This window comes from Pelodiscus sinensis, chromosome 22, assembly GCF_049634645.1.
Source record: "Pelodiscus sinensis isolate JC-2024 chromosome 22, ASM4963464v1, whole genome shotgun sequence".
NCBI classification, from domain to species: domain Eukaryota; kingdom Metazoa; phylum Chordata; order Testudines; family Trionychidae; genus Pelodiscus; species Pelodiscus sinensis.
The window spans coordinates 8,119,204-8,144,811 of record NC_134732.1 but is presented as its reverse complement, the minus strand read 5'-3'; the positions used below and the strand labels follow the sequence as shown (position 1 = coordinate 8,144,811).

Genomic DNA, 25,608 nt, shown 5'->3' with positions numbered 1-25,608 from the left:
AGAGGAGGACTTAGAGCGTGGAGATGCTGTCTCAGGCTAGCCGAAGGCTGTGCTTAAAGGGTCCCGACTCCCACCCCGGACAGACAGTTCTCAGGGGTGCCCTGCTTGAAAACCAGTCCTGGCTTGGAGTGCCCAGAGTGCCCACACTGGGCACAACACAGCACTCGGCCATCAGCCCGGCTGCACTTGCCGCAGGCTGCCATCTGGGGAGAGGGGGCAATTGGGGGGCTGCAGGAGAGCTTCCACCCCCAGAAGCCCGCAGAGCCAGCCCAGTCCTCCCCATCAGGGGCTCGTGCCCCATTCCTCCCTCACCTCCTTCCACTTACCCTTCCCTAGCCCCTTTTCTTGATGTACAAAATAAAGGACAATTGTGTTGAAAAATGGAATCTGTCTTTATTGAACAAAACTGGGGGAGACTGGGAAAAGGAGGTGGGAGAGGGGAAGAGAGAGGCTGGGAGAGGGGAGGGCAACTAAAATGATCAGGGGTTGGGAACAGGTCCCATATGAAGAGAGGCTAAAGAGACTGGGACTTCTCAGCTTAGAAAAGAGGAGACGGAGGGGGGGGGGGACAGGATAGAGGTCTCTAAAAGCAGGAGTTGGGTGGAGAGGGTGCATCCAGAAAAGTTCTTCATTAGTTCCCATAAAGAAGGACTAGAGGACACCAAAGGAAAGGAATGGGTAGCAGGCTTCAAACTAGTAACAGAAAGCAAAGTTCTTCACAAAGCAAAGAGTCAACCTGTGGAACTCCTTGCTGCAGGAGGCTGTGAAGGCTACAACTAGAACAGAGTTTAAAGGGAAGTGAGATCAAGTCATGGAGGTTGGGTCCATGGAGTGCTATTAGCCTGGGGGTAGGAGTGGTGTCCCTGCCCAAAGTTTGTGGAAGGCTGGAGAGGGATGGCACGAGACAAATGGCTTGGTCACTGTCTCCGGTCCATCCCCTCCAGGGTCCCTATGGTTGGCCGCTGTCGGCAGACAAGCTACTGGGCTAGATGGACCTTTGGTCTGACCCAGGATGGCCATTGTAAGCTCAGGGCTCAGGATCGGGGGTCTCAGTGGACCCCCTTGATTTTCATGCACACCTGCTCCTGGGTGGCCAGGCTGGCAGCTCTCCTGCCCAAGCCGGCCACTTTCCTGTGCCTAGTGCGGAGATCGTGGACAAGGTCCACGATGTCCGCACTAGCCCAGGCGGGTGCCCGCCTCTTGCGGTCCCGGGCAAGCTCCCGGGAGCCGCCAGCCTGGTCCCGGGAAGAGGGGGAGGGCTGGGGGGCATTGGGTGGCTGGCTCGATCCGTGCCAGGTGCAGGGTCTGCTGGCTGGGTGCTGGCAGGCTTGCACCTGGCACGGGCACCGTAGCCAGCCCGTGCCCCTTTAAGAGGTCCGGGGCCGGGAGGGGGGCAGTAGAGTTTCCCTGGTGTTGGCCAGAGTGGCCACCAGGGAAACCTGGGAAGCCTTAGCCTCCCACTAGTTCGAATTAAGGGTCTACACAGCCCTTAATTCGAACTAGCTAGTTCGAACTAGGCTTAATCCTTGTAAAATGAGGTTTACCTAGTTCGAACTAAGCGCTCCGCTAGTTCGAATTAAATTCGAACTAGCGGAGCGCTAGTGTAGCGCCTATGAAAGTTAGTTCGAACTAACGTCCGTTAGTTCGAACTAACTTTGTAGTGTAGACATACCCTGAGATAGATATATCTCCATATATTTTTATCCCAGGAGAGGTCAGTGGGACATGCAAGAGACCACCCCTTTCCGAATTTGGCCCGTTGTCTGATGGAGCTTCCCCTACCATCACCTGGTTCCTGTAGAAAAGTATGCATGAAGGACACGGTGTTCAGAGGTGTAGAGAACTCTCTATTTCCTGAGTAGTCAATGGTGGCTACAAATACTCTTTGTCTGAAAACAAGGCCTCGACCCCTTTCTTCATGCATGTGTCCCAAATATTATCTCTGCCTGAACACAGCACTATGTTTATTCTGCCTGGCAGCTGCCACTGCTCTGCGCTTGATGGAGAATTGGGTCAGACAATTGGACAGCTCACTGCCCATGGGCATGGTATTCTGTATAAGCCATGTCTTGAGCATAAGGAGGTAAGAAAAGGAAATCTGGGATGCCCCCTTTGCATTTGTTATTCCCCAGCTGCTCCATCAGGCACCAAAGAAGTGAGGGGCTTCCCTTAAAACCAGCCTAGGAGTGGAGTCTGAGGTTCTCCCAACCACCTTTCTGTCGCCTAGAGTGCAAACAACTCATCACAGATTGGGGGGCTGAACTCCTGAATGAGATCAGAACCCTCCTGGCCCTTTCTCCACAGTTTTACCCAATGAGCTGTCAGCGATGGATACGGTAATTCAGAGCAATAGAAACACAAACAGATGGGTAATTGACCTGCGTGCCTTCATTACACTGGAGTTCAGCACTGCTGTCCATGCCTTATACTCCTTTATCTGCCAGCCTGAAATCCCTGGACCTTTCATGAGGAAAGGTGATTTGTCCAGACTTCTTTCAAAAGGCTTACTCATAGTTATTGCTCTCCCCTGCATCATGCATTTCAGAAAATGACAGAGTCTGACAAGCAGAACTTACCAGGTACAAGGAAACAGCTGTGAATCCTATAGGGCCCTTGGCTGTCTGCAGGGAGCTCACAGAATTGGGTTTTAACAGAAAAGCACAGAAAAGTATTGTGTGTGTGTGTGTGTGTGTGTGTGTGTGTGTGTGTGTGTGTGTGTGTGTGTGTGTGTGTGTGTGTGTGTGTGTGTGTGTGTGTGTGAGAGAGAGAGAGAGAGAAAGAGAGAGAGAGAGAGAGAGAGTGAAATGGGGGTATAAATAGGGCTAAAGCTACATTGAAGTCAGTAGAACTGTGCCAGTCTGCCTGGCTGAGAACGGGACACATATTCCTTATGGTGGGATTTCCAAACAAGATGAAGGGAGTTAGACACCCAGCTCTCACTGAAATTGAATGGAACAGGGGCTCCAAAATCCCCTAGCCACTAGTATAGATTTTCCCCTATATTCTTTTCCTTTCTTCTCTATGGGTATGCCTAGACTGCAGGCTTTTTTTCGAAAAAACTTTACCTGCATCTAGACTGCTGCCGCGTTCTTTTGAAAGTAAATCGAAAGAACGCGACAGTTTTTTTGACCACACTAAACCTCGTTTTATGGGGAATAACGTCTTTTTTTGAAAGCGCTCTTTCGAAAAATAGCGCTATGTAATGCAAACTGTGCTTTTTCAAAAGAGAGAATCCAGACTGCCTGGGTGCTCTCTTTCAAAAGAGCAGCTTGTTTTTTCGAAAGTACTGGTTGTAGTCCAAACGCTCTTTTTCGAAAGAGACTTTTTTGAAAGTATCTTTCAAAAAAGCCTCTTTCAAAAGAGGCTTGCAGTCTAGATGTAGCCTTCAATCACATGATGATTCCCTATTGTATTCTCTCCCTCTAGGGCATGTGGTATTGGCCACTGTTGGCAGATAGGATACTGAGCTAGATGGACCTTTGGTCTGACCCAGTATGGCCTTTCTTTTGTTCTAATGTTATGATCTTTCTGTCTACCGCTCTCTAGCCTATTTCTTTCTTTCTTTCTTTCTTTCTTTCTTTCTTTCTTTCTTTCTTTCTTTCTTTCTTTCTTTCTTTCTTTCTTTCTTTCTTTCTTTCTTTCTTTCTTTCTTTCTTTCTTTCTTTCTTTCTTTCTTTCTTTCTTTCTTTCTTTCTTTCTTTCTGCACCATGAAAGATATTTAGAATAGTTTAATGCTTATTATATCTGAACTAGTGCTCAGTGTATGAGTCTGAAAAAGTCCATCAAAAAGAAGGTATAAAGGCCAGCACCTCTACCGGTGTAGAACATACTGTAGTGGAGTCTGCAGCTGAGCTGAATAGAGACAACTTCCTCCAGTGTGGCACAAAGGGGATTCTGGAGTCGGGGTACAGAAGCAGCCCGTCTCAGGCAGCTCTCTGGGGTTATAGGTTTTTAGCAGGCTTTTTGTAGCACCTAATAGCATAACAGTGTACATTTCACCTACAAGGCTCCCTCATGTCTCTTCTTGCATACTGTGGTGTATTTTCCAAGGCTTGTGAGATGACATCCCATGACCTCCTTAAGGCCAGCAGGTGCAGTCTGATCTGAGCTTAGCAGTTGCACTGTGCTTGAGGAATAAATTTTATACCTCAAATTTCTTGCTCACAACAACTAGGGAAGAAATTTTACAGCAACTTTTAATTCCTCTGCATCACCTTCCCAAGTTGTTAATGACACAGGTTTAAAAAACAAAACAAAACAGCAACCCAGCACACTGATTTGCATATTCCCTGCTTTTGTCTCTGTGCCAGGTCTCCAGATCATCTTCCCGCAGTATTTACAAGAGAAATTTGTCCAGTCTGCATTGAGTTACATCATGTGCAATGGAGAGGGGGAATATGTGTGTCAGAACAGCCAGTGCGGTTGCCAGTGTGCTGAAGAATTCCCACAATGCAACTGTCCCATCACTGACATTCAAATCATGGAGTACACACTGGCAAACATGGCCAAGTCCTGGACAGAAGCGTATAAAGATTTGGAGAATTCAGGTAAGCAGGGAATGGGGCTATTTTCCAGTGTCTGTGTTTTTTTAAAAACAACAAGGAGTCCGGTGGCACCATACCTACTAACAGATTTATTTGGGCATACGCTTCTGTGGGAAAAAACATTTTGTCACATCTGATGAAGTAGTTTTTATCCACGGAAACGTATGGCCAAATAAATGTATTAGTCTTTAAAGGGCCACAGGACTCCCTGTTGTTTTTGCAGACAGATACTGATATGGCCCCTCTGAGATGTATGGTTTTGTTGTTTGTTTTAATAATGATAAGAACAAGGGCTGTTAGGAAAATAAGTTTCTCTTCCAGCCAAAAGAAAAATCCACTGCCATCTCCTCAAAAGAAAAACATCTCCAAATATTTTGGTCAAATATCTGAAAGTTTCTGGTTTTCATATTTTATTTTTTTGATAAAAATTGGAATTTTTCATTTAAAGTAGACTTCTACTGAAAAATGCTTGTTTGGTTGAAAATCCAGTACTAGTTGTGATGGAAAATTCTCTACTGCCCAGTTAGCATCCCAAAAATATATTTCACCATTACATGTTGGGGATATTTATGTTCATTATAGATTAGCCACAATGTGGAGGGTACAGAATGTACCTTTAGCTCTCCCTGAATTGCATGCTCCTTGTTGGTGTCCTGAAAGCTCATGTGCATATATCAAGGAGCTGAGTAAACTCTTCTGTGACAGAGGTGTTCTGTGTAGAGATGGACGAAAAAATCTCCACATGTTTGTGTATCTGATGACCTGAAGTTTCTGAATTTCATATGGCTCCATTGGTAATTCATCTTCATGATGCTGGTGTATCAGATCTGAACTTGGTGCAGTATCAGACTGACAAAAGAATAATGTCTTCAGGGGTTTTGAGTGGGATGCAGGAGCATTGTCTCTTGTTACAGCTATGAAGAAGATACAGTAAGTGCACCACACAGCAGACACCTCAGCCCAAAAAGGTGCTCACCCCTGCCTCTGCACACCACTTTTGAAGTGGGAATTAATTCATGAAGTGCTAACTAATCCCCTTCCCCGCTCACCACAGGCACTTGTCAGTGCTTGAAGCCAAATTATACCTGCCTCCGGCATGGGAATGCAAGTTGTCAGGGAGGGGCTGCCTTCCTAAAGGCTTTTCTTGTGGAACTGTGTGACAATACATGTATCAGGAGCAAATTCAGAGCATGTTTGGCTTTTGGCCAGCTCTGCTGTGGGCTTGAAATTAATGGTGTTTCATGCAATTTGGTGCTTAAATCGAAACTGCTCTATTCAGGCTCTGAATTTACAAATGTTCCTTTGTCCAATGAGGAAATGGCATGGATAAAATGCTTTTTATGAAAACCTCCCTGAGGGGACTTTCACAGCAGCCTACTCATGCTTCTCAACTAGGCCTTTAATACATGTTGTTTTGCAGGCTCCTGACCCCTTGATGACCTAATTTAGGTGCCCTTTAGTGTGCCCCAAATGATTTGCCAAGGGCTTGTCTATCTGTCAGTGCCTGGAAACTGCATTCACTGCTCTTCCAACTCTTTCTGCTCCCACACTGATTCTAAACCTGAGGAACCATTGGGTCAATCCTTAGCTGGAGAAATCAGCATTGTCAGTGGAGCTACGCCAGTTTACATTTCCTGAGGGGATAGGTGATCCACAGTGACATAAATGGAGTTGCTCCTTGTTTAAATTGGCAAAAGAGGAGAATCAGAATCTCACCTCATAACCAGTGTTGCTGTTAAAGGCCCCGTGCCGTTTTTGCAAGTGTAGAGGTGCTAAAACTGGCCAAAGTTGTCACAGTTGACTATATTCTGTCTCCCTAAATTCCCCTTACAGTTTATTCTGAATTTTCTCATTTCATGTGCTAAATTTGGAATGTTGTGTTCCAATGCACACTTCAATGGCTGCCATGTTCCTTCCCAGAGATGGAAGCTTTTCCATAATGCCTGAAGTGAAACCTATTTGTACTTTGTATATCAATTTGGTACATTTCGTTCTTCAATTTGTTACACTCCCTATAAAGTATTCATAGAATCATAGAATCAAAGGGTTGGAAGAGACCTCAGGAGGTCATCGAGTCCAATCCCCTGCCCAAAGCAGGGCCAGCCCCAAATAAATCATCCCAGCCAGGACTTTGTTAAGCCAGGACTTGAAAACCTTTAGGGATGGAGATTCCACCACCTCCCTATGTAACCCAGTCCAGTGCTTCACCACCCTCCTACTAAAATAGTTTTTCCTAATATCCAGCTTAGACCTCCCTCACTGTAACTTGAGACCACTGTTCCTTGTTCTGCCATCTGTCACTACTGAGAACAGCCTCTCTCCATCCTCTTTGGAATCCAGCTTCAGGTATTTGAAGGCTGCTCTCAAATCCCCCCTCACTCCTCTCTTCTGTAGGCTAAATAAGCCCAACTCCCTCAGCCGCTTCTTGTAAGTCGTGTGCTAGCCCCCTAATCATTTTGGTTGCCCTCAGCTGGGCTTTCTCCAATGCGTCCACATCTTTTCTGTAATGGGGGACCCAGAATTGGATGCAATACTCCAGGGCTACATCTACACTGGCCCCTTCTCCGGAAGAGGCATGCTAATTTCGAACTTTGGAATAGGGAAATCCGCGGGGGATTTAAATATCCCCCGTGGGATTTAAATAAACATGGCCACCGCTTTTTTTCCGGCTTGGGGAAAAGCCGGAAAAGAGCATCTAGACTGGCGTGATCCTCCGGAATAAAGCCCTTTTCCGGAGGATGTCTTATTCCTACTTGCAGACGCTCTTTTCCGGCTTTTCCCCAAGCCGGAAAAAAAGCGGCGGCCATGTTTATTTAAATCCCGCGGGGGATATTTAAATCCCCCGCGGATTTCCCTATTCCAAAGTTCGAAATTAGCATGCCTCTTCTGGAGAAAGGGCCAGTGTAGACGTAGCCCAGTTGTGGCCTCACCAGCACCAAATAAAACGGAATAATCATTTCTCTGGATCTGCTGGCAATGCTCCTCCTAATGCACCCTAATATGCCGTTAGTCTTCTTGGCTACAAGGGCACACTGATGACTCATATCCAGCTTCTCATCCACTGCAATCCCCAGGTCCTTTTCTGTTAAACTGCTACCTAGCCCTTCGCTCCCTTGGGATTCTTCTGTCCCAAGTGCAGGACTCGGATTGATGTCTTTGGCCCAATCCTTCAGTTTGCCTAGGTCACTCTGGACCCTATCCTTACCCTCCAACATATTTACCTCTCCCCCTGGCTTAGTGTCACCCTGAAGATGCAATCCACCCCCTCATCCAGGTCATTAATAAAGATGTTGATCAAAACTGTCACCAGAACAACCCCTGGGACACTCCGCTTGAAACCGATTGCCAACCAGACCTCGAGCCGTTGCTCACTATTCATTGAGCCTGATGATCTAGCCAGCTTTCTATCCACCTTTATCCAGTCCATACTACCTTAACTTGCTGGCAAGAATATGGAAAAAGGCAAATGTAGTGCCCATCTTTTAAAAAGGGAAGAAGGACAATTCAGGGAACTACGGACTGGTCAGCCTCACCTCAGCCCCTGGAAAAATCATGGAGGGGATCCTCAAGGAATCCATTTTGAAGCACTTGGAAGAGGATAAAGTGATCAGGAATAGTCAACAGGAGAGGCCATATCAAAAGCTTTGCTACAGTCAAGATATATCACATCCACTGACTTCCCCATGTCGACAGAGCCAGTTACCTCATCATAGAAGCTAATCAGATTGGTCAGGCATGACTTGCCCTTTGTGAATCCATGTTGACTATTCCTGATCACTTTACCAGGGGCTGATGTGAGGCTGACCAGTCCGTAGTTCCCTGAATTGTCCTTCTTCCCTTTTTAAAAGATGGGCACTACATTTGCCTTTTTCCAATCGTCCAGGACCTCCCCCGGTTTCAAAGATAATGGCCAATGGCTCTGCAATGACATCTGCGAACTCCCTTAGCACCCTTGGGTGCATTAAATTAAATTGGGTGCCCCTTGGATTTTTGTATATCCAACTTTTCTAAATAGTTCTTAACTTGCTCTTTCTCCATGGGGTGTGTGTGGGGCGGGGGGAGAACAGGGAGGAGCTTCCCACCTCCTTCCCATACCATGTTGCCTAGTGCAGTAGTCTGGGAGCTGACCTTGTTTGTAAAGACAGAGGCAAAAAAGGCTTTGAGTACTACAGCTTTTCCCACATCATCCATCACTAGGTTGCCTCACCCATCCAGTATGTTTCCTACTCCTTTCCTGATCACCCTCTTATTGCTAACACACCTGTAGAAACCTTCCTTGTTACCCTTTACATCCCTTGCTAGCTGCAATTCCAATTCTGCTTTGGCCTTTCTGATTACACCCCTGCATGTTTGAGCAATATATTTATCCTCCTCCCTCATCATCTGACCAAATTTCCATTCCTTGTAAACTTTCTTCTTGTGTTTAAGCTCGCCAAAGGATTTCACTGCTAAGCCAAACTGGTCACCTACCATATTTGCTTTTCTTAATGTGCAATGGTGGGATGGTGTGTTCCTGCACCTTCAATAAGGTTTCTTCAAAATACTGCCAGCTCTTCTGGATTCCTTTCCCCTTCATGTTAGCACCCCAGAGGATCCTGCCCATCAGCTCCCTGAGGGAGTCAGAGTCTGCCTTTCTGAAGTCCAGGGTCTGTAGTTTGCTGCTCTCCTTTCTTCCTTTGGTTAGGATCCTGAAATCAACCATCTCATTCCTTGAGGTAAAAAGTACTATTTCATTTAAGTTTGAATTAGCAATTTGCTTCAGTGTGTTAAAAATTTTTCCTTATTTAGTTAGTCATCATCCATGGAAAAACATTTTCATAAACATCTAGGCTGTGTCTAGACTGCATCCCTTTTCCGTAAAAGGGATGCAAATTAGACACATCGCAATTGCAAATGAAGTGGGGATTTAAATCCTCCCTGCTTCATTTTCATAAACATGGCTGCCGCTTTTTTCCGGCTCGGAGCTTTGCCAGAAAAAAGCGCCAGTCTAGATGCGGATCTTTCGGAAAATAAAGCCTTTTCCGAAAGATCCCTTATTCCTTTTTTTAAGAGGAATAAGGGATCTTTCGGAAAAGGCTTTATTTTCCGAAAGATCCCCGCCTAGACTGGTGCTTTTTTCCGGCAGAGCTCCGAGCCGGAAAAAAGCGGCAGCCATGCTTATGCAAATGAAGTGGGGGGAATTTAAATCCCTGCTTCATTTGCAATTGCGATGTGTCTAATTTGCATCCCTTTTACGGAAAAGGGATGCAGACTAGACACAGCCCTACAATATTATCCCCTACTGCCTTTTCCACTAAAATGAGAACAGAGGTGCACTGTGCATTTCAGCTGCACTGAAAAGAAATGTGGTCTTGTGCTTATGGCAGTGGTGGGCAACTGAAAAAATTTACTGTCAGGTATTCCTTCCACCAAACTCCCTTGGCTGCATCTAGACTGGCAAGTTTTTCTGCAAAAGTGGCTGTTTTTGCGGAAAAACTTGCCAGCTGTCTACACTGTTCGCTTGAATTTGCGCAAGAACACTGACGATCTAATGTAAGATTGTCAGTGTTCTTCCGCAAATACTGTGCTGCTCCCATTCGGGAAAAAGCCCTCTTGTGCAAATGTATTTGTGCAAGAGGGCCAGTGTAGACAACTAAAAACTGTTTTGCGCAAAAAAGGCCCTATGGTGAAAATGGCGATCGGGGCTTTCTTGCGCAAAACCACGTCTAGATTGGCATGGACACTTTTCCGCAGAAAGTGCTTTTGCGCAAAAGCATCTATGCCAATCTAGATGCTCTTTTCCACAAATGCCTTTAACGGAAAAACTTTTCCATTAAAAGCATTTGCAGAAAATCATGCCAGTCTAGACGTAGCCCTCATGTAACCTTCATAAAGTCATGGGAGGGCACATACTCAATCCATGAAAATTGGTGTGATATCCTTAAGGCCAATGAAGATATACTGATTTACACCAGCTGAGAATATGCCTTGTAATCTCTGAATTCTTCACTTTCCCATCTGTAAAATGGGCATAACCCTAATTTTAACTTATCTAATTAGTAGAGCTGGACAATTTTAGTTCAAAACTGTTTTGAATGAAAAATTGGGTTTTGAATAAATGTGGGGGATGGAGAGGAATTTAACAGTGTCTGCTTTCCATGGAAAACTCCAACTTTTTATTGAAAATATAAGCACCTGAAAACCACAAAACCTTAGGCTAAAATCTGAAAATTTAATTTGAAATGTTACTATGGTAGCTCCTGGGGCCCCATCTACACGGCAGGGTTTTTGTGGATGAAGCCTATAGTGCAAGAGTTTTTGCGCAAAAACTTCTTGTGCAGAAGCCCGTCCAGACCTCAAAGCACATTGCAAAAGTGATCTGCTTTTGCGCAAGAGAGTGTCCACACTGCATAGACGCTCTTGCACAAGAAAGCTTTGATGGCCATTTACAGAATGGCCATCAGAGCACCTGTGTTTTTTCGGAGCGTCCACACCTGCCTTTTTGTGCAAGAGCTGTAGCGCAAAAAGGAGTTATTCCTTGTGGGGAGAGGAATAGCTCTACTGGCAAAAGCCCTCTGGTCTGTTGATTTTCTTGTGCAAAAGCACACTTGAGGTGTGGACACTCCGCCGTTTTTTTCGCAGAAACCTTGTAGTGTAGACGTAGCCTGAGAGTTGTAGCTCAGGTATCTTATGCCTGCATTCTCCTCTGTAGGAGGGGGTCTCCCAGGCCAAACAACATCTTCCACAATGAACCAGAGCTATGGAACTCCCATGCTACTCCCATGATGGTCACACAAAAGGGAAGATGGGTATATTGTGTTAGATTTTCTGTGGGGGAGGAAGCAATAAAATTCCTACTAGCTCTACTACTTTGTAGTAGGGTCTTCCTATTATTATGGGCTTGCAGTGCTTGGCACAATGGAGCACCAATCCCAGCTGGAGTTTCTAGCAGTGTTCCCTCCCATTTTTTTCATCCTGATGAGGAATGAATTTTGTTATGTACAGTAAGGCATGTGCAGATGTGCACCACCAGCAGAAATATGTGCTGCCAGGTCTGGGTCCTGCGGGCACTCTGCTAATCAGCTGGGTGGTATTTGAACCTCTCCTGGGTGGCTGCCCAAGTGCTCAGTTTACAGGGAACATTGGTTTCTAGATACCTTTTTCGTATGTATTAACTAAGAAACTAGTCTTCTTAAAGGGCAGTCTTAGCTTTTGGAACCAATAGCCAGCAGCTTTTATTTTTCTAGCTTTGTTTTTTCTCCAGAGTTGTGCTGCTGGTATCAAAATACACACAATGAACTCAAATTTCACCCCATCGTCTCTACAAAATCATGGCATGTCCATCATCAAAGCAAATAGAGCTTGGTCTTTTGCACAAATAGGCTTTGGAGGAAATTGATTTGTAAGGGGCGGGGAACAAATGCAGAGCTTTTATTGCTAAAAGGTACCAGGAGTAATCAGTGTGGTCAACAGAAGCAATTATACATGATGATAGTTTCAGAGACGGGGGAATAGGAGAGAGTCATTTTGGGAGCAGGAGGAGAAAGGGACTGAATGCCACATTATAAATTGAGTGGATTCCAGATGATTAAAAAAAATGTCCCAGCTGCCTTTGGGGAAGGGCGTAGGAAGCCAGATGTCCTATGGTCTTTATAGTGTTGCAGTAGTGATTATTTTTTATTAGGTGCTCAGAATGTATGGTAATGAAATCTTTCTACCTCCCTAACTACCTATTTGGTTAATACATAGACTTTTTCTATTAGACTGCTAGATTTGAGTTAGAAGTTGAACAATAGGAATCATGTAGTGAAAAATATTGATAATGTATAAGGAATGTTCATATCACAGATTCAAAAGGGAATAATTCTTCATGTATTTGAAAACGTTCAGAAACTCTCTATAGAAAAGCTTAGGTTTAGAAAATGTTTGCTTCTCAGATTTTTTGTTTTCTGTTTTTTTCTCCCTTTGCAACCTGAAAAAAAGAGTAGGGAAGGGGGAGTGAAGGTGAAAGCCAGAACAAAGGGTACGTCTAGACTACTGGCTTTTGTTGAAAGGCTTTGTCGACAGATACTGTCGACAAAGCTTCTGTTGACAAAGAGTGTCTAGACTACATCCAGTTCTGTCGACAAAGCAAGACGCTTTGTCAACATGAGAGTGTAGACGCAAAGGACAGTGTAGATACAATAACGCCTTCTGTCAACAGAACTCTGTTGACAAAAGGCGTTATTCCTCATAGAATGAGGTTTACCACTGTGGACAAAACTGCCGAGTTCTGTCGACGTTATATTGACAGAACTCAGCAGTAGTGTAGACGCAGGTATAGTTTTGTTGACAAAAGGCCACTTTCGTTGACAAAACCCTGTAGTCTAGACACACTCAAAGTGACTACACTTTCCATTTTCTGGTGTGGTGAAGGGAAAATGGAAAATTTCAAAGAAACAAAATTTGTTCATGAAAATTTCTGCATGTGAAAGAAAGGCCTTGTTTAAATGGAAACATTTTTCACTTGGAAAAATTTTGAACTGTTTTAATCTCCACTTCTTCCATAGTGGAACCCCTGATCCCATATAAGTTGGGCCTTGCTGTGACACCCTTCCTATTTAGCAATGACAGGTTGCGGACACTCCCCCAATCCTTTTTCTGACCCACCCAGGTTGTTAACACCCATGGTCTGGTGCATTAATGTCTTGCTGTTGTAAGTATAAGTGGAAAATATCTGACCTGTAACATGCACTGTGTATAAATACCCATAACAATGATAACCACATCATTAGGATGCTTCCTGGAGAATAATGACAAACTTGGGGATTAATGCTCATCAGCTTCTCTCGTCTCATTATTAATTCTCTACTGCACCTGGACTGTAATTGTTTCAACAGCTAGTATTAGGCCTTGTGCCCTCAGTATAGCATGAGTGACTCAAGTCTATTACTTTGGTTGTGTGTTCCTAGATGAGTTTAAATCCTTCATGAAAAGGCTACCTAACAACCACTTCCTGACCATCGGGAACATCCACCAGCACTGGGGCAATGACTGGGATCTTCAGAACAGATACAAGCTCCTGCAGAGCTCCATGGAAGCCCAACGGCAGAAGATCCAACGCACTGCCCGCAAACTCTTTGGCCTCAGTGTCCGGTGCCGGCACAACCCTAACCACCAGCTGCCTAGAGAAAGGTACTTCTACCCCCATCTCCTGCCCCAGTGATAGGCCCTTGCTTATGGCCTTGGTGAGCAGCACCAGTGGTTTGTTTGTTTTTAAATACTTTGTGCTTTTTACAATGCTCAGAGCACCTGGAGTGTCTCAGGCCCCAGTGACGTAGCTACAAATGAGAGAGTGAGAAAGGGAGAGAGGCATGTTCAGAGTTACTGAGGAAATCCTGTTACAGCTGCAGCAGCTGTTGATATTATAGAGCAATCACTAACTCCTCACAGCTTCTCCGGATGGCAGAATTTAGAGCTGTCTCCCTCCATTTTGGGAGTTCTGTCTCCATAGTTTTAATGAACATTTCTCACCTGATCTTAGCTGTTGTCTGGAACCGGGGAATGACGCTTGAAACCCTGGAAATAATGAGCCCTGACGTCTCCTCTTTCAAGCCACTCTGGGAGCGGATGGGCCGAGTTAACATTTGTAGATGAACTGGTTTTTTTTCACCAGCTTGATCAGCTGCTTTTCTATTTCAAGAGATAATTAATTGGCTAACTAGAGGCTCTTGTAACCATTTTATCCATATGGCAGTGAGCATTCTCGGTTTTCACTTTTAGCTGTACATAGTCAATACAATCCTTCCAGATCTCTTTAATTAGGGATACATTTTGTGTAGGTGGGCCACATTCCAATGAGAATTCTAGGAATAATTTCAAGGTTAAAGGATTTTTTATTTTCTTCTGGAGAACATTTTCAAACGGACCCACCAATTGGCTAAGTTATTACAAGCAAGCCTGGCTTGTGCAGAAGTAACATCAGCATTCATATGCTATCTTCGAACAGTGCACCCTCTCCATCACCAAAAGCAGCAAACAGCACCTATCAAATATGCAGCCTACCACGCTGAAAGAAAGCTTTTGTATAAATATGTCTTTAGCATTTCACTTCTATTTTAAAAAGCCAACCAGGCAGAAAGAGAGCCTCCAACAAGCACTATAAAAACTGGGTGAGGGAGGATGAAATAGATGCTGGCAGTTGAGTTTTTAACTGACTGATGTGCTTGATTTGTTTAAGTCTACACCACCAGGCATATTATCATTTCCACTCTTATGTGTCATTCCACATTTGTAGTAAGTTGGGAGACAGTCTCAGTAGACAGAGATGGAGAGAGAGGTATGTATTTCTGTGTTCTTTTTGTTGGGGCTAGGAAACATTCTAATTTTCTAATGGTATATATTACATAAAGACAGATGCTTCTCATTCATGCCATTGGCTTTGAAAGGATAGAGGGGTTATACTAACAGCACGTTTCTCTCTCTCTTTCGTTCTGATACAAAAATGCATAATAGAAATAGTACATTATATATTCAATAGCAACCTAAAGGAGAGAAAAATAGAATTACTATTCACTGCCCTCCAGGAAGAAAAGAAGATATGTTATGTGTTTCCAGCAAAAAGGGAGGGTAAAGATTTTTGTAATTGGAATGACACTACTATGACCTTTGTTAAAAGAAAGAAAGAAAGAAAGAAAGAAAGAAAGAAAGAAAGAAAGAAAGAAAGAAAGAAAGAAAGAAAGAAAGATTTGGATTGACTTGCTGTTTCTTAAAAGTACCTTGTCAATATCAAGTTAATAGGTTTTAAAAAAGAAGTGACTCCTTAATTCTTGTAGCTTGTATTAATTTTTTTGTTAATTTATTTAAAATTGAAAACTGAATGTGCACATGTATGTTTATTTTAAAACTTTAGAGTTAATAAATAATACACACAATGCACCATCTATCCCGGGCTCTGGCTTAATTGACATTAGATAAGAATAAATTTCAGTGTTTCAATCTTTAAGAATGATAATACATGTTTTCACTTTAGGGGAAATAGGGGACTGATTCACAAAAATATTAAAATCCCCCATTAAAATCCCCCATTTGCTTTTTTTTTCAATGAAATGTTGACACAATTGTGTAACTAAATGTTTAATTTTACAATTTAATTAGCTCAAACAAAAATCTTCTCCATCAAAATGAAAATCTCTCGTGTCCCATTTTTCCCAACCTGCCCTTTAGCCTTGCCAAATAAATGAATTCTGTAGTGTGGCTAGAGAACTTCAACCAATCTGAACTCTTAAACTAGAGGGATGGGAATGAATTATTCCAAGACAAAGGCCCGTAAAGAGATCATTCTACCTGCAGTTCCCTCTTGTCTCTCAACTGCATCCTAAGGACACAAAGGGTATGTCTAGACTACATGGCTCCATCGATGGAGACATGTAGATTAGGTTTCTAGACATAGGAAAATGAAGTGGCGATTTAAATAATCGCCTCTTCGTTTACATCAAAATGGCTGCGTGCTGTGCCAATCAGCTGTTTGGCAGCACAGCACGGTAGTCTGGACGCTTTGCTGTCTACAACGGAAGCCCTTGCTGACCACCCCATTATGCCTCGTGGGGTTCCCTTGTCGACCGCAGAGAGTCCAGACTACCGCGCTGTGCCGTCGAACAGCTGATCAGCACAAAGTAGCAGCCATTTTGATGTAAACGAAGAGGCGATTATTTAACTCGCCACTTCATTTTCCTATGTCTAGTAAATTAATCTACATGGCTCCGTCGACGGAGCCATGTAGTCTAGACATACCCAAATAGTCAGAACTGACAGCAGTATAAAGAGCTAATGGAGTCTTCACCATCACCATGCATGTGGTGCATGATTTGCATTTTGCATTTCACAGGGCTTGAAGAACAAACACTAGACAGATCAGTTTATAATCTGCCTCATTTTCTAGTTCTAATGTGCCATCACAAACTTCTTAGTGGTCACAGCATTGCAGAGAGATGGTTTGAATCTGACAACAAAAACTACTGAAATGTAACCCTCTTTTCTGGCTATTGGAAGGAGGCTCAAGAGACACCCAACTAAGCCATTCTGGTTAATGCTCGCATTTGCTTTCAGATATCAGATGGTGTCTGTCTTTCTTGAAAGTTTCTACATCTCTCTCTTTCATGTTTATGCCTTGTCCCTAGGCATGCTCTGGGTTTTGCTTCTTATTTATATATCTATTTAGTGCAGCCATCAGCAGATGGTATTTTTCTCCTGTCCTGCCTGCATCTCCATAGTGCTGAGACACAGAAAACACTGTGCTATCCTCTGCTTCCCTCCCATCACCGCTTCACAATGCTGATTTGGGGAAGAGGAAAATTGCTAGTTTCTAGATCTTGGCTGAGACTCCTTTCCTGTTCTTCACTGCCTCAGAGGAGGAGTGGGTGGGAAGGAGGGCAGCCTGTGTTTGTACAATCCAACCTGCAGTGAGGCCAGGCTAGGACACAGTGATTTGATTCTCCAGTTGCCATTTTGTGGGGAACAGGCCTGCCATATTTCTGTAATTCCTATCAGGTCAACCCTTACTATTAGAGCTTTTTCTGTTTAGCTTCTCTTTGCCTACCAGCTGTAAATGGGCTTTTCATTGCACTGTGCCATTTGCAGCCCAGGTGAATACCCATGTAGATTACCTTCTGAAATATGCCAGGTCACATGGAACCACTCTTCTGTCCCTCTTAGGCTATGTCTACACTCATGCTTCTTGCGCAAGTACGGCCATTCTTGCGCAAGAATCTGCAGAGCATCCACACTGCCTGCCTGCTTTTGTGCAAGGAAATTTACAGTATGGCGTAGTAAGCGAGGGCTTCTTGCGCAAGAGCTACACTCTTTTTTAACAGGTGCAAGCCCTCTTGCGCAGGAGCTCTTGCGCAAGAGGGCAGTGTGGATGCTCGGCAGGGATTTCTTGCGCAAGAAAGCCCTATGGCTAAAATGACCATCAGAGCTTTCTTGCGCAAGAGAGTGTCCACACTGCCATGGATGCTCTTGCGCAAAAGCACATCTCCCACATGGCAGTGTGGACGTTTTCTTGCGCAAGACTTCTTGCACAAGAACCCTTGTGCAAGATGTTCTTGCGCAAGAAGCCACCAGTGTAGACATAGCCTATGGGTGCGTCTAGACTGGCAAGATTTTGTGCAAAAACGGCCGCTTTTGCACAAAACCTTGCCAGCTGTCTACACTGGCCGCTTGAATTTGCGCAAGAGTACTGACGTTCTAATGTAAGAATTCAGTGCTTCTTGCTCAAATAGTTTGATGCTCCGCTCAGGGATAATCCCTCTTGCGCAAGAATACTTACGGAAGAGGGCCAGTGTAGACAGGCACCTTAATTTTTTGCGCAAGAAAGCCCGATGGCTAAAATGGCCATTGGAGCTTTTTTGTGCAAAAGCACGTCTGTACTGTGCATGGATGCTTTTGCGCAAAAGCACTTTTTGTGCAAAAGCATCCGTGCCAATCTAGACGCTCTTTTGCATAAATACTTTTAACAGAAAAGCTTTTCCGTTAAAAGTATTTCCACAAAATCATGCCAGTCTAGACACAACCTAAGGCCTAAGGCTGTGTCTACACTGGTAAGTTTTTCCAGAAAATCATCTGATTTTCCGGAAAAACTTGCCAGCTGTCTATATTGGCCGCTTGAATTTCCGCAAAAGCACTGACGATCTAATGTAAAATCATCAGTGCTTTTCCGGAAAAACTATGCTGCTCCTGTTCAGGCAAAAGTCTTTTTCCGAAAGACTTTTGCCCGAAAGGGCCAGTGTAGACAGCATAGTTCTGTTTTCCGCCAAAAAGCCCCGATCGCGAAAATGGCGATCGGGGCTTTTTTGCGGAAAAGCGCGTCTAGATTGGCCACTGACGCTTTTCTGGAAAAAGTGCTTTTCCGGAAAAGCGTCCTGCCAATCTAGACGCGCTTTTCCAAAAATGCTTTTAACGGAAAACTTTTCTGTTAAAAGCATTTCAGGAAAATCATGCCAGTGTAAACGTAGCCCATGTGTCTTGCTTCACTGGAGTGGTTGATGGTAATCTAATTTCACTGTCCAGCGGAGTTACTCCTGATTTACACCAGTGTAAGGCTACACTGCAATGCTATTTCAGGATACCAGAGTATCAGAAAATAGCTATCCCGCGTCTTCACAGCAAGCCCGTTATTTTGAAATATAATGGGTTCACTATTCCAATGGTCCTGTAAACCTCATTCCATGAGGAGTAAGGCATGTTTCGGAATAGCAGATTATTTCAAAATTTGGCACTGTGTAGACTGCGCCAAATTACGAAATAAGCTATTTCAAAATAAGATCCAATATTTTGCGTAGCTCAAATTGCGTATCTTATTTTGAGCTGCAGTACAGTTTAGATGCATCCTAAGTGAGCTCAAAATTAGACACTCAGGGCCTGATCCCACACTCTGTTCTACTAGCTTTACATTAAGTAGTGGGTGTGTGTGTGTGTGTGTGTGTGTGTGTGTGTGTGTGAAAGCACAGAAATGTATGTTGGCACATATGCATGTACACACACACTCAGTCTACAAAAACCCATAACTATCCGATCAACTTGAATGGACCCACATATACACATACAGCTGCTACGCATTTGTACGCATAGCCCTGGTGTTATTCCTAGGCCAATGACAGCCCTTTGGGATGGGACATCCACTGGTCTCAACTGGATCCTGGGGGCACAAATAAAACTCACAGAAATGAAAAGCACCAATGGAGTCTCCACTGTGCATGTGGTGTGTGGTTTGTGGCCGTGTCTAGACTGGGATGATTTTCCGGAAATGCTTTTAACGGAAAAGTTTTCTGTTAAAAGCATTTTTGGAAAAGAGCGTCTAGATTGGCACGGATGCTTTTCCGCAAAAGCACTTTTTGCGGAAAAGTGTCCATGGCCAATCTAGACGCGCTTTTCTGCAAAAAAGCCCCGATCGCCATTTTCGCGATCGGGGCTTTTTTGCGGAAAACAAATCTCAGCTGTCTACACTGGCCCTTTTGCGCAAAAGGACTTTTGCCTGAACGGGAGCAGCATAGTATTTCTGCAAGAAGCACTGATTTCTTACAGTAGGAAGTCAGTGCTTTTACGGAAATTCAAGCGGCCAGTGTAGACAGCTGGCCAGTTTTTCTGGAAAAGCGGCTGATTTTCCGGAAAAACTGGCCAGTCTAGACACAGCCTGTGTGTTGTTTCAAGAGCAAACACTAGTCTGGTCAGTTGTAGTTCTCCAGTTCCTCTCATGTTGCATGTTAAACATCTGCTGGAGGGAATGGCAGGAGCCACTTAGCATCATCAGGTGTCCCTTGCCCCTCTCCCAATGTTAACATCTCCTCTTCATTGCCAGATCAAATTCGCTCAGTCAGTTGCTTTTTACCAACTTGCTGGTTTTAGCTTCTTCTTGAGGGAGGAGGGGGCAAGTTTCTTCCTGGTCTGTGGGGCTGAGGGGCCATCCCTTTTCATTGCAGGATGTGTCCCCAGCTCTTATCCCCAATGAGTCCCATAGCAAGATACATGCCTATGACCGCTAATCATGAGCGATCAGCTTCATCCTTCTTCTGGTGCTGAGGCCAGTGCAAGTTCAGAGGAGAGGTGGTTGACACCACTGCATGCATAGAGAATCCCTGGGCAGACGAACACTCCAGCCACAGGAATACTCCTGACATTTGGGCTGTGTCTACACTGGCATGAATTTCCGGAACTGCTTAAAACGGAATACTATTCCGTTTTCAGTTTTTCCGGAAAAGGAGCGTCTACATTGGCAGGCTGCTTTTCCGGAAAAGCCCTTTTTCCAGAAAAGCGTCTGTGGCCAATGTAGATGCGCTTTTCTGGAAAAGACTACTGGGCTGTCTACACTGGCCCTTTTCCGGAACAGTGTTCCAGAATAAGGACTTATGCCCGAGCGGGAGCAGCATAGTTTTTCCGGAATAGCGGCTGATTTTGTACAGTAGTGCATCGTTGCTTTTCCAGAAATTCAAGGGCCAGTGTAGACATCTCGCAGCTTATTCCGGAAAAGCGGCTGATTTTCCGGAATAAGTGGCCCAGTGTAGACACAGCCTTGGAGTCCTTCAAAGGCAGCACAGAGCAATTGAAGTCTGCTGGGGTCAGTGTAATGCAGGGAAAGATTTGTTTTCTTTGTGCTCCCTTGGGCCTTGCCCCAGCTGTAACACAGAACAGGGACATGAGCCAGTGCCCTGACCACATCACCTTTTGAACAATACATGTGCCCTCCCAGGAAGCCTAGGGCAGGAATATCCCCACTATATAGTTGGGGAACTGAGACCCAGAGAGATGATGTGACCCAGCCAAGACTGGAACTCCTGTCTTTCAAGCCCCTGGCCCTCCCTGAGCACATCCCCTTGCTGCCAGCGAGCTCCCCTGTTGTAACCGTCATGGTGGAAATTACAGTGTAGGTGGGAGCTTGGAATGTATCTTTAAGACATAATAGCTGCTGTGAGCCTGGCAACCTGTGATTTCCCTTTGTTGCCATTGAGCAGGGAGCTCCATCACAGGAGCCTCGTGCTTCATGAATGAGCCTTTCACCCATGCAGACAAAAGAACAATTTGGCAGATGGGTGGGTTGTTTTATTTCCCATGCACCTGCTCTAATGCTGCAGCTTTATATTTAGAGCGCTGTCTGCAGCAGAAGCAATGATTTGTGCTTCCCTTGAGCAGAGAAGGTGATTCCTCCACATTGTTGTCAGGGTGTCCAGTGGTTAGAGCGCTGCAGGTCGAGAGACAGAGTTGCTGACTGTAAAGCTGCTTTCCTGCTTGCCAGTCAGGAAAAGCCAGTGACATTTATAGATGTCAGCATTTCTCTGCCTTTTCCCACTTGCAGGACACTTCTGGGTAGCAGTTATGGGGGACAGAGACCCTGGCAGCTTCATGCCAAGTGAGGAATGTGCTAATGGTCGGTCCCTTCACACTTCTCAGCCTTCTGCATTTTCCTGTTAATTCATTTAGCTCTCGTGTCCTTCTCAGTTTGAGCCTTCCACTCCATTTTCTTTCTGCTTTCTATTTTCTTTCTCTCCCCCTCCCTTTTTCTCCTTTTGTCAGTTTTCTTTCCATTTGCTTTTTCTCTCCCTTATTTTATTTCACACTTCCCTTTAACCTGTCCCTCCTTTCATGTCTGCTTCCAATTCTTTTCCACCTCTCGCCCCTCTTTCTTATTTATTTCTTCTCTTCCGTTTCTCTCTCTCCCACCTCCCTCTCTCTTTCACCCCTCCCTTCTCTTCCTTAAGTCCTCTTGCTGTTCTCTGCTGCTGTATCATTTAATGCCTTCTTTGATACAGCGCACAGCTTAATGATTATTCGGAGGTCAGGCTATGCAGGTGCCATGAATTTCACTAATCCGGCTCTGAGAGCCTCTGTCCATAATCACTCCCCCTGTTCTGCAGGGACTGAATCCTAATTTGTCATTAGCCAGTCCTCTCACTGCAGCACTACTCAGAACTTTCTTGCTCAGAAGAGACAATGAAGTATTCATTCGTGAGGGGGAGGGGGCTGCGGTGCAAGGAGTTCTGGGAGGGCTGGTTCCAAAGGAAATGCTGCATGGAGGTACTAAGCGGTAGTCAGTCTGAAAGGCAACATTACAGAGGTGTTGGAGAAGCCATACATGTGGCTTTGGTCATTCCAGAGGCAGAACACATGGAGGCTGTTGTAGCCACAAAGCATTGCAGGAGAGGGAAGGGGGCACATAGTAAGGGTATGTCTACACTAGCCCCCTAAATCGATCTAGGAAGGCTAATGAAGGCAACCAGAATTGCAAATCATGCCTGGGATTTAAGTATCCCATGCTTGATTTGCGTGTTCCCAGCCAGTCGCCATTTTAGAAATTGATTAGCCCGGAGTAACTGCCCGCGTCTACATGCGGCAGTGAAACGGGATTCTGGAATAAAGCCCCTAAATCAAATTAGGTGGTAAACCTCATTCCACGAGGAATATCACCTAATTCGATAGGAATCTCTCTCTAAATCGATCTAGGGGGCTAGTGTAGGCGTACCCTAAGAGAAGTTCTGAGTGGGCAGTAGTGACTAGTTATGAACAGAGCATGCTATAATATGGAGTAATAGGCACAGACACTGAAGTAGTGGGGTGCTTTAAGGATAGCAGAACTATCTCCCACACACCCAAGCCTCTTGCTTCATTTTTGTCTTCACTGACTAGTGCCTAATCAACTGATCAAGGTTCTGGAGGGGTTTGGCTCATTACATCTAGCACTGCCAATTTGGTTGGACCGGATGGACTGACTGCCATTTGCAGCAAATGGTGTCTGATCCATCTGATCCATGAGAGTTGGCCACCCTAATTACATTCCCGAGCTCTTTTCCCCCCTAGAGATGGGAGAGCTAGCAAGGGGCTGCATAAGAGGATGCCCTGATTCACTGCCTAGTCTCGGCTTAGGGAAGCTGTCATAACTGCAGCAGTTGGTACCAATTCCCAAGGAACCATCTGCCAGCTGGGGATAGTCAATGTGGCCATTCCCTGCAACCCTTTGCTGGGTTTGCTAGTTCCATGCCCACTAGTGAATCATCAGCGCTGGTGACTTCCCAGCAAGAAATTGAGGCCTGCTGGCCTTTCTTTTGCATGGCCTAGGTAGTGCAGAGGGAGTGATGCAGGCCAGGGAATCTGCCCCAGAGCTATTCCTTAAAGAGCATTTATTCTCCAGTTGAGGAGGAGGAGAATTCTTTGCCTGAAAGGAGACTTGAACAGGATGCATTAGATGCCAGGCATCAGAACATGCAGCTTCTTAAATCCACCACAGCCATAATAAGAGCTCAGATTCAATGGCAAGAGCCCATATGTACACTTGAGACTAACATTCTTGTTTTCTTGTTTGCAGGACAATACAGCAGTGGCTTACCCGAGTTCAGTCCCTGCTTTACTGCAATGAGAATGGGTTCTGGGGGACCTTTCTGGAGAGCCAACGGAGCTGTGTGTGCCATGGCAGCACCAGCCTATGCCAGCGCCCCATCCCATGCATCATTGGGGGCAACAACAGCTGTGCCATGTGTAGTCTAGCCAACATTTCTCTCTGTGGCTCATGCAACAAGGGCTACAAGCTGTATCGGGGCCGCTGTGAGCCACAGAATGTTGACTCAGAGCGTAGTGAGCAGTTCATCAGCTTTGAGACAGACTTGGACTTCCAGGATCTGGAGCTGAAGTATTTGCTGCAGAAAATGGACTCGCGCCTCTATGTGCACACCACTTTCATCAGCAATGAGATCCGCCTGGACACCTTCTTCGACCCCAGGTGGCGCAAGCGTATGTCCCTCACTCTGAAGAGCAACAAGAACCGGATGGACTTTATCCACATGGTGATTGGCATCTCCATGCGCATCTGCCAGATGCGCAACAGCAGCCTGGACCCTATGTTCTTTGTCTATGTCAACCCCTTCAGTGGGAGCCACTCTGAGGGCTGGAATATGCCCTTTGGGGAATTCGGCTACCCACGCTGGGAGAAAATCCGCCTCCAGAACAGCCAGTGCTACAACTGGACCTTGCTGCTGGGCAATCGATGGAAAACCTTTTTTGAGACTGTCCACATCTACCTACGTAGCCGGACTCGGCTGCCCTCCCTGCTGCGCAATGAAACTGGCCAAGGGCCTGTGGACCTTTCTGACCCCAGCAAGCGTCAGTTCTACATCAAGATCTCTGATGTGCAGGTGTTCGGCTACAGCCTGCGTTTTAATGCTGACCTGCTGCGCAGTGCAGTGCAGCAGGTCAACCAGTCGTACACCCAAGGTGGACAGTTCTACTCCTCGTCCTCTGTCATGCTCTTGCTGCTGGACATTCGGGATCGAATCAACAGACTGGCGCCCCCTGTGGCACCGGGTAAGCCCCAGTTGGATCTGTTCTCCTGTATGCTCAAGCATCGCCTGAAATTAACCAACAGTGAGATCATACGTGTGAACCATGCACTAGACCTGTATAACACTGAGATCCTCAAACAGTCAGACCAGATGACAGCCAAACTCTGCTAACCCAGACTCTTCTGTGGACACATCAGTAACTGATCCTTTCACTGTATAAAAAAAATGAAAAGAAAGGGGAAAAAAGGAAATTTGTAAAATGTAATTAAGAGACGAAAAAGGGGAAAAAATAGGAAATTCTTCATTTGTTGGAAACTAAACCAGTTCTAGCAGCTGTATAAAACTGTCAGGCATGTTTGTTATTTCTATAATCCATCATAAATGGGTCACACCTTACTATCTTTCGACCTTGAGGGTGTTGCTTGTTAGGACTCAGGTGTTGCAAAAATAAATCAGAGGGAGGATCAGAGCTGGGGGGAGGGATGTTTCTGTAATGAACTGTAAAGATTTCTGCTATGCAGGTGCCAAGACAAACAAATCAACAAACAAACAAACAAAGGATTATATATAAATGTAAAAGAACTGCCATTATTCCTAGTGGGAGTAAATGGTCAAAAGATAAAAGATATTTCTTCTGTTGCGATTTATACCAGCTTCATGTTTAATTATTCACCTCTCCTGTGATGAACATTGTAGGAAGGGAGGTGATGGCAGGCCTTTGAAAGCAACTGCTATGCCACACACACAAGGAGGAGCGAAGGACTACATTCTCCAAGAGACAGGGAACATCTTTGGGTGCCCAACTTGAAACATAGTCCCAGTGGGCCAGTGACCAGTTCCCTTGCAGGACAACAATCTGTACTGGGGTAGGTCCTCAGCTGGTCCAAATGATCACAGCTCCATTGACAGCATTTGCCATAACTCCATTAGAGCCCACTTGTAGCTGTGACTTCAGCTGTCCTCCACAAATGTACAGCTCAAGCTGAAATCAAGCATCGAAGAACAGACACTCAAAGCCATTAGCCACTTGGGAAAATACATGAGGTCAGGCTCTTTTACGTACACTGTACCTGCACACACACAAGCCCTTTCTTGTTCCCCTTTCTCTCCACCAACAAAATCCAGCTTTCATCTGCAGACACTAAACTCTGACCCATAAACAAGAGACAGCTTGTTTCAAAATGACCACAACATTTGCAAAAAAATTCACAAAATCACAGCAGTGAAACAGATTGAATTGTTAAAATGTAACTAAGCTGGGCAAAGTTTTGCAGTGGGCATATAT

General features: G+C 45.0%; 1 protein-coding gene across 1 annotated transcript in view; it reads left to right on the top strand.

Annotated features, from left to right (window-relative positions):
* BRINP1 (BMP/retinoic acid inducible neural specific 1) overlaps positions 1-24,970 on the top strand; it is a 155,692-nt gene extending 130,722 nt beyond the window's left edge. Inside the window, exons 6-8 of the mRNA XM_006119724.4 lie at positions 4,312-4,548; positions 13,476-13,698; positions 23,354-24,970. Coding sequence (XP_006119786.1) covers positions 4,312-4,548; positions 13,476-13,698; positions 23,354-24,494 — 1,601 coding nt within the window. The 3' untranslated portion in view covers positions 24,495-24,970. The remainder of the gene's footprint in view (positions 1-4,311; positions 4,549-13,475; positions 13,699-23,353) is intronic.
* Positions 24,971-25,608: the final 638 nt, after the last annotated feature.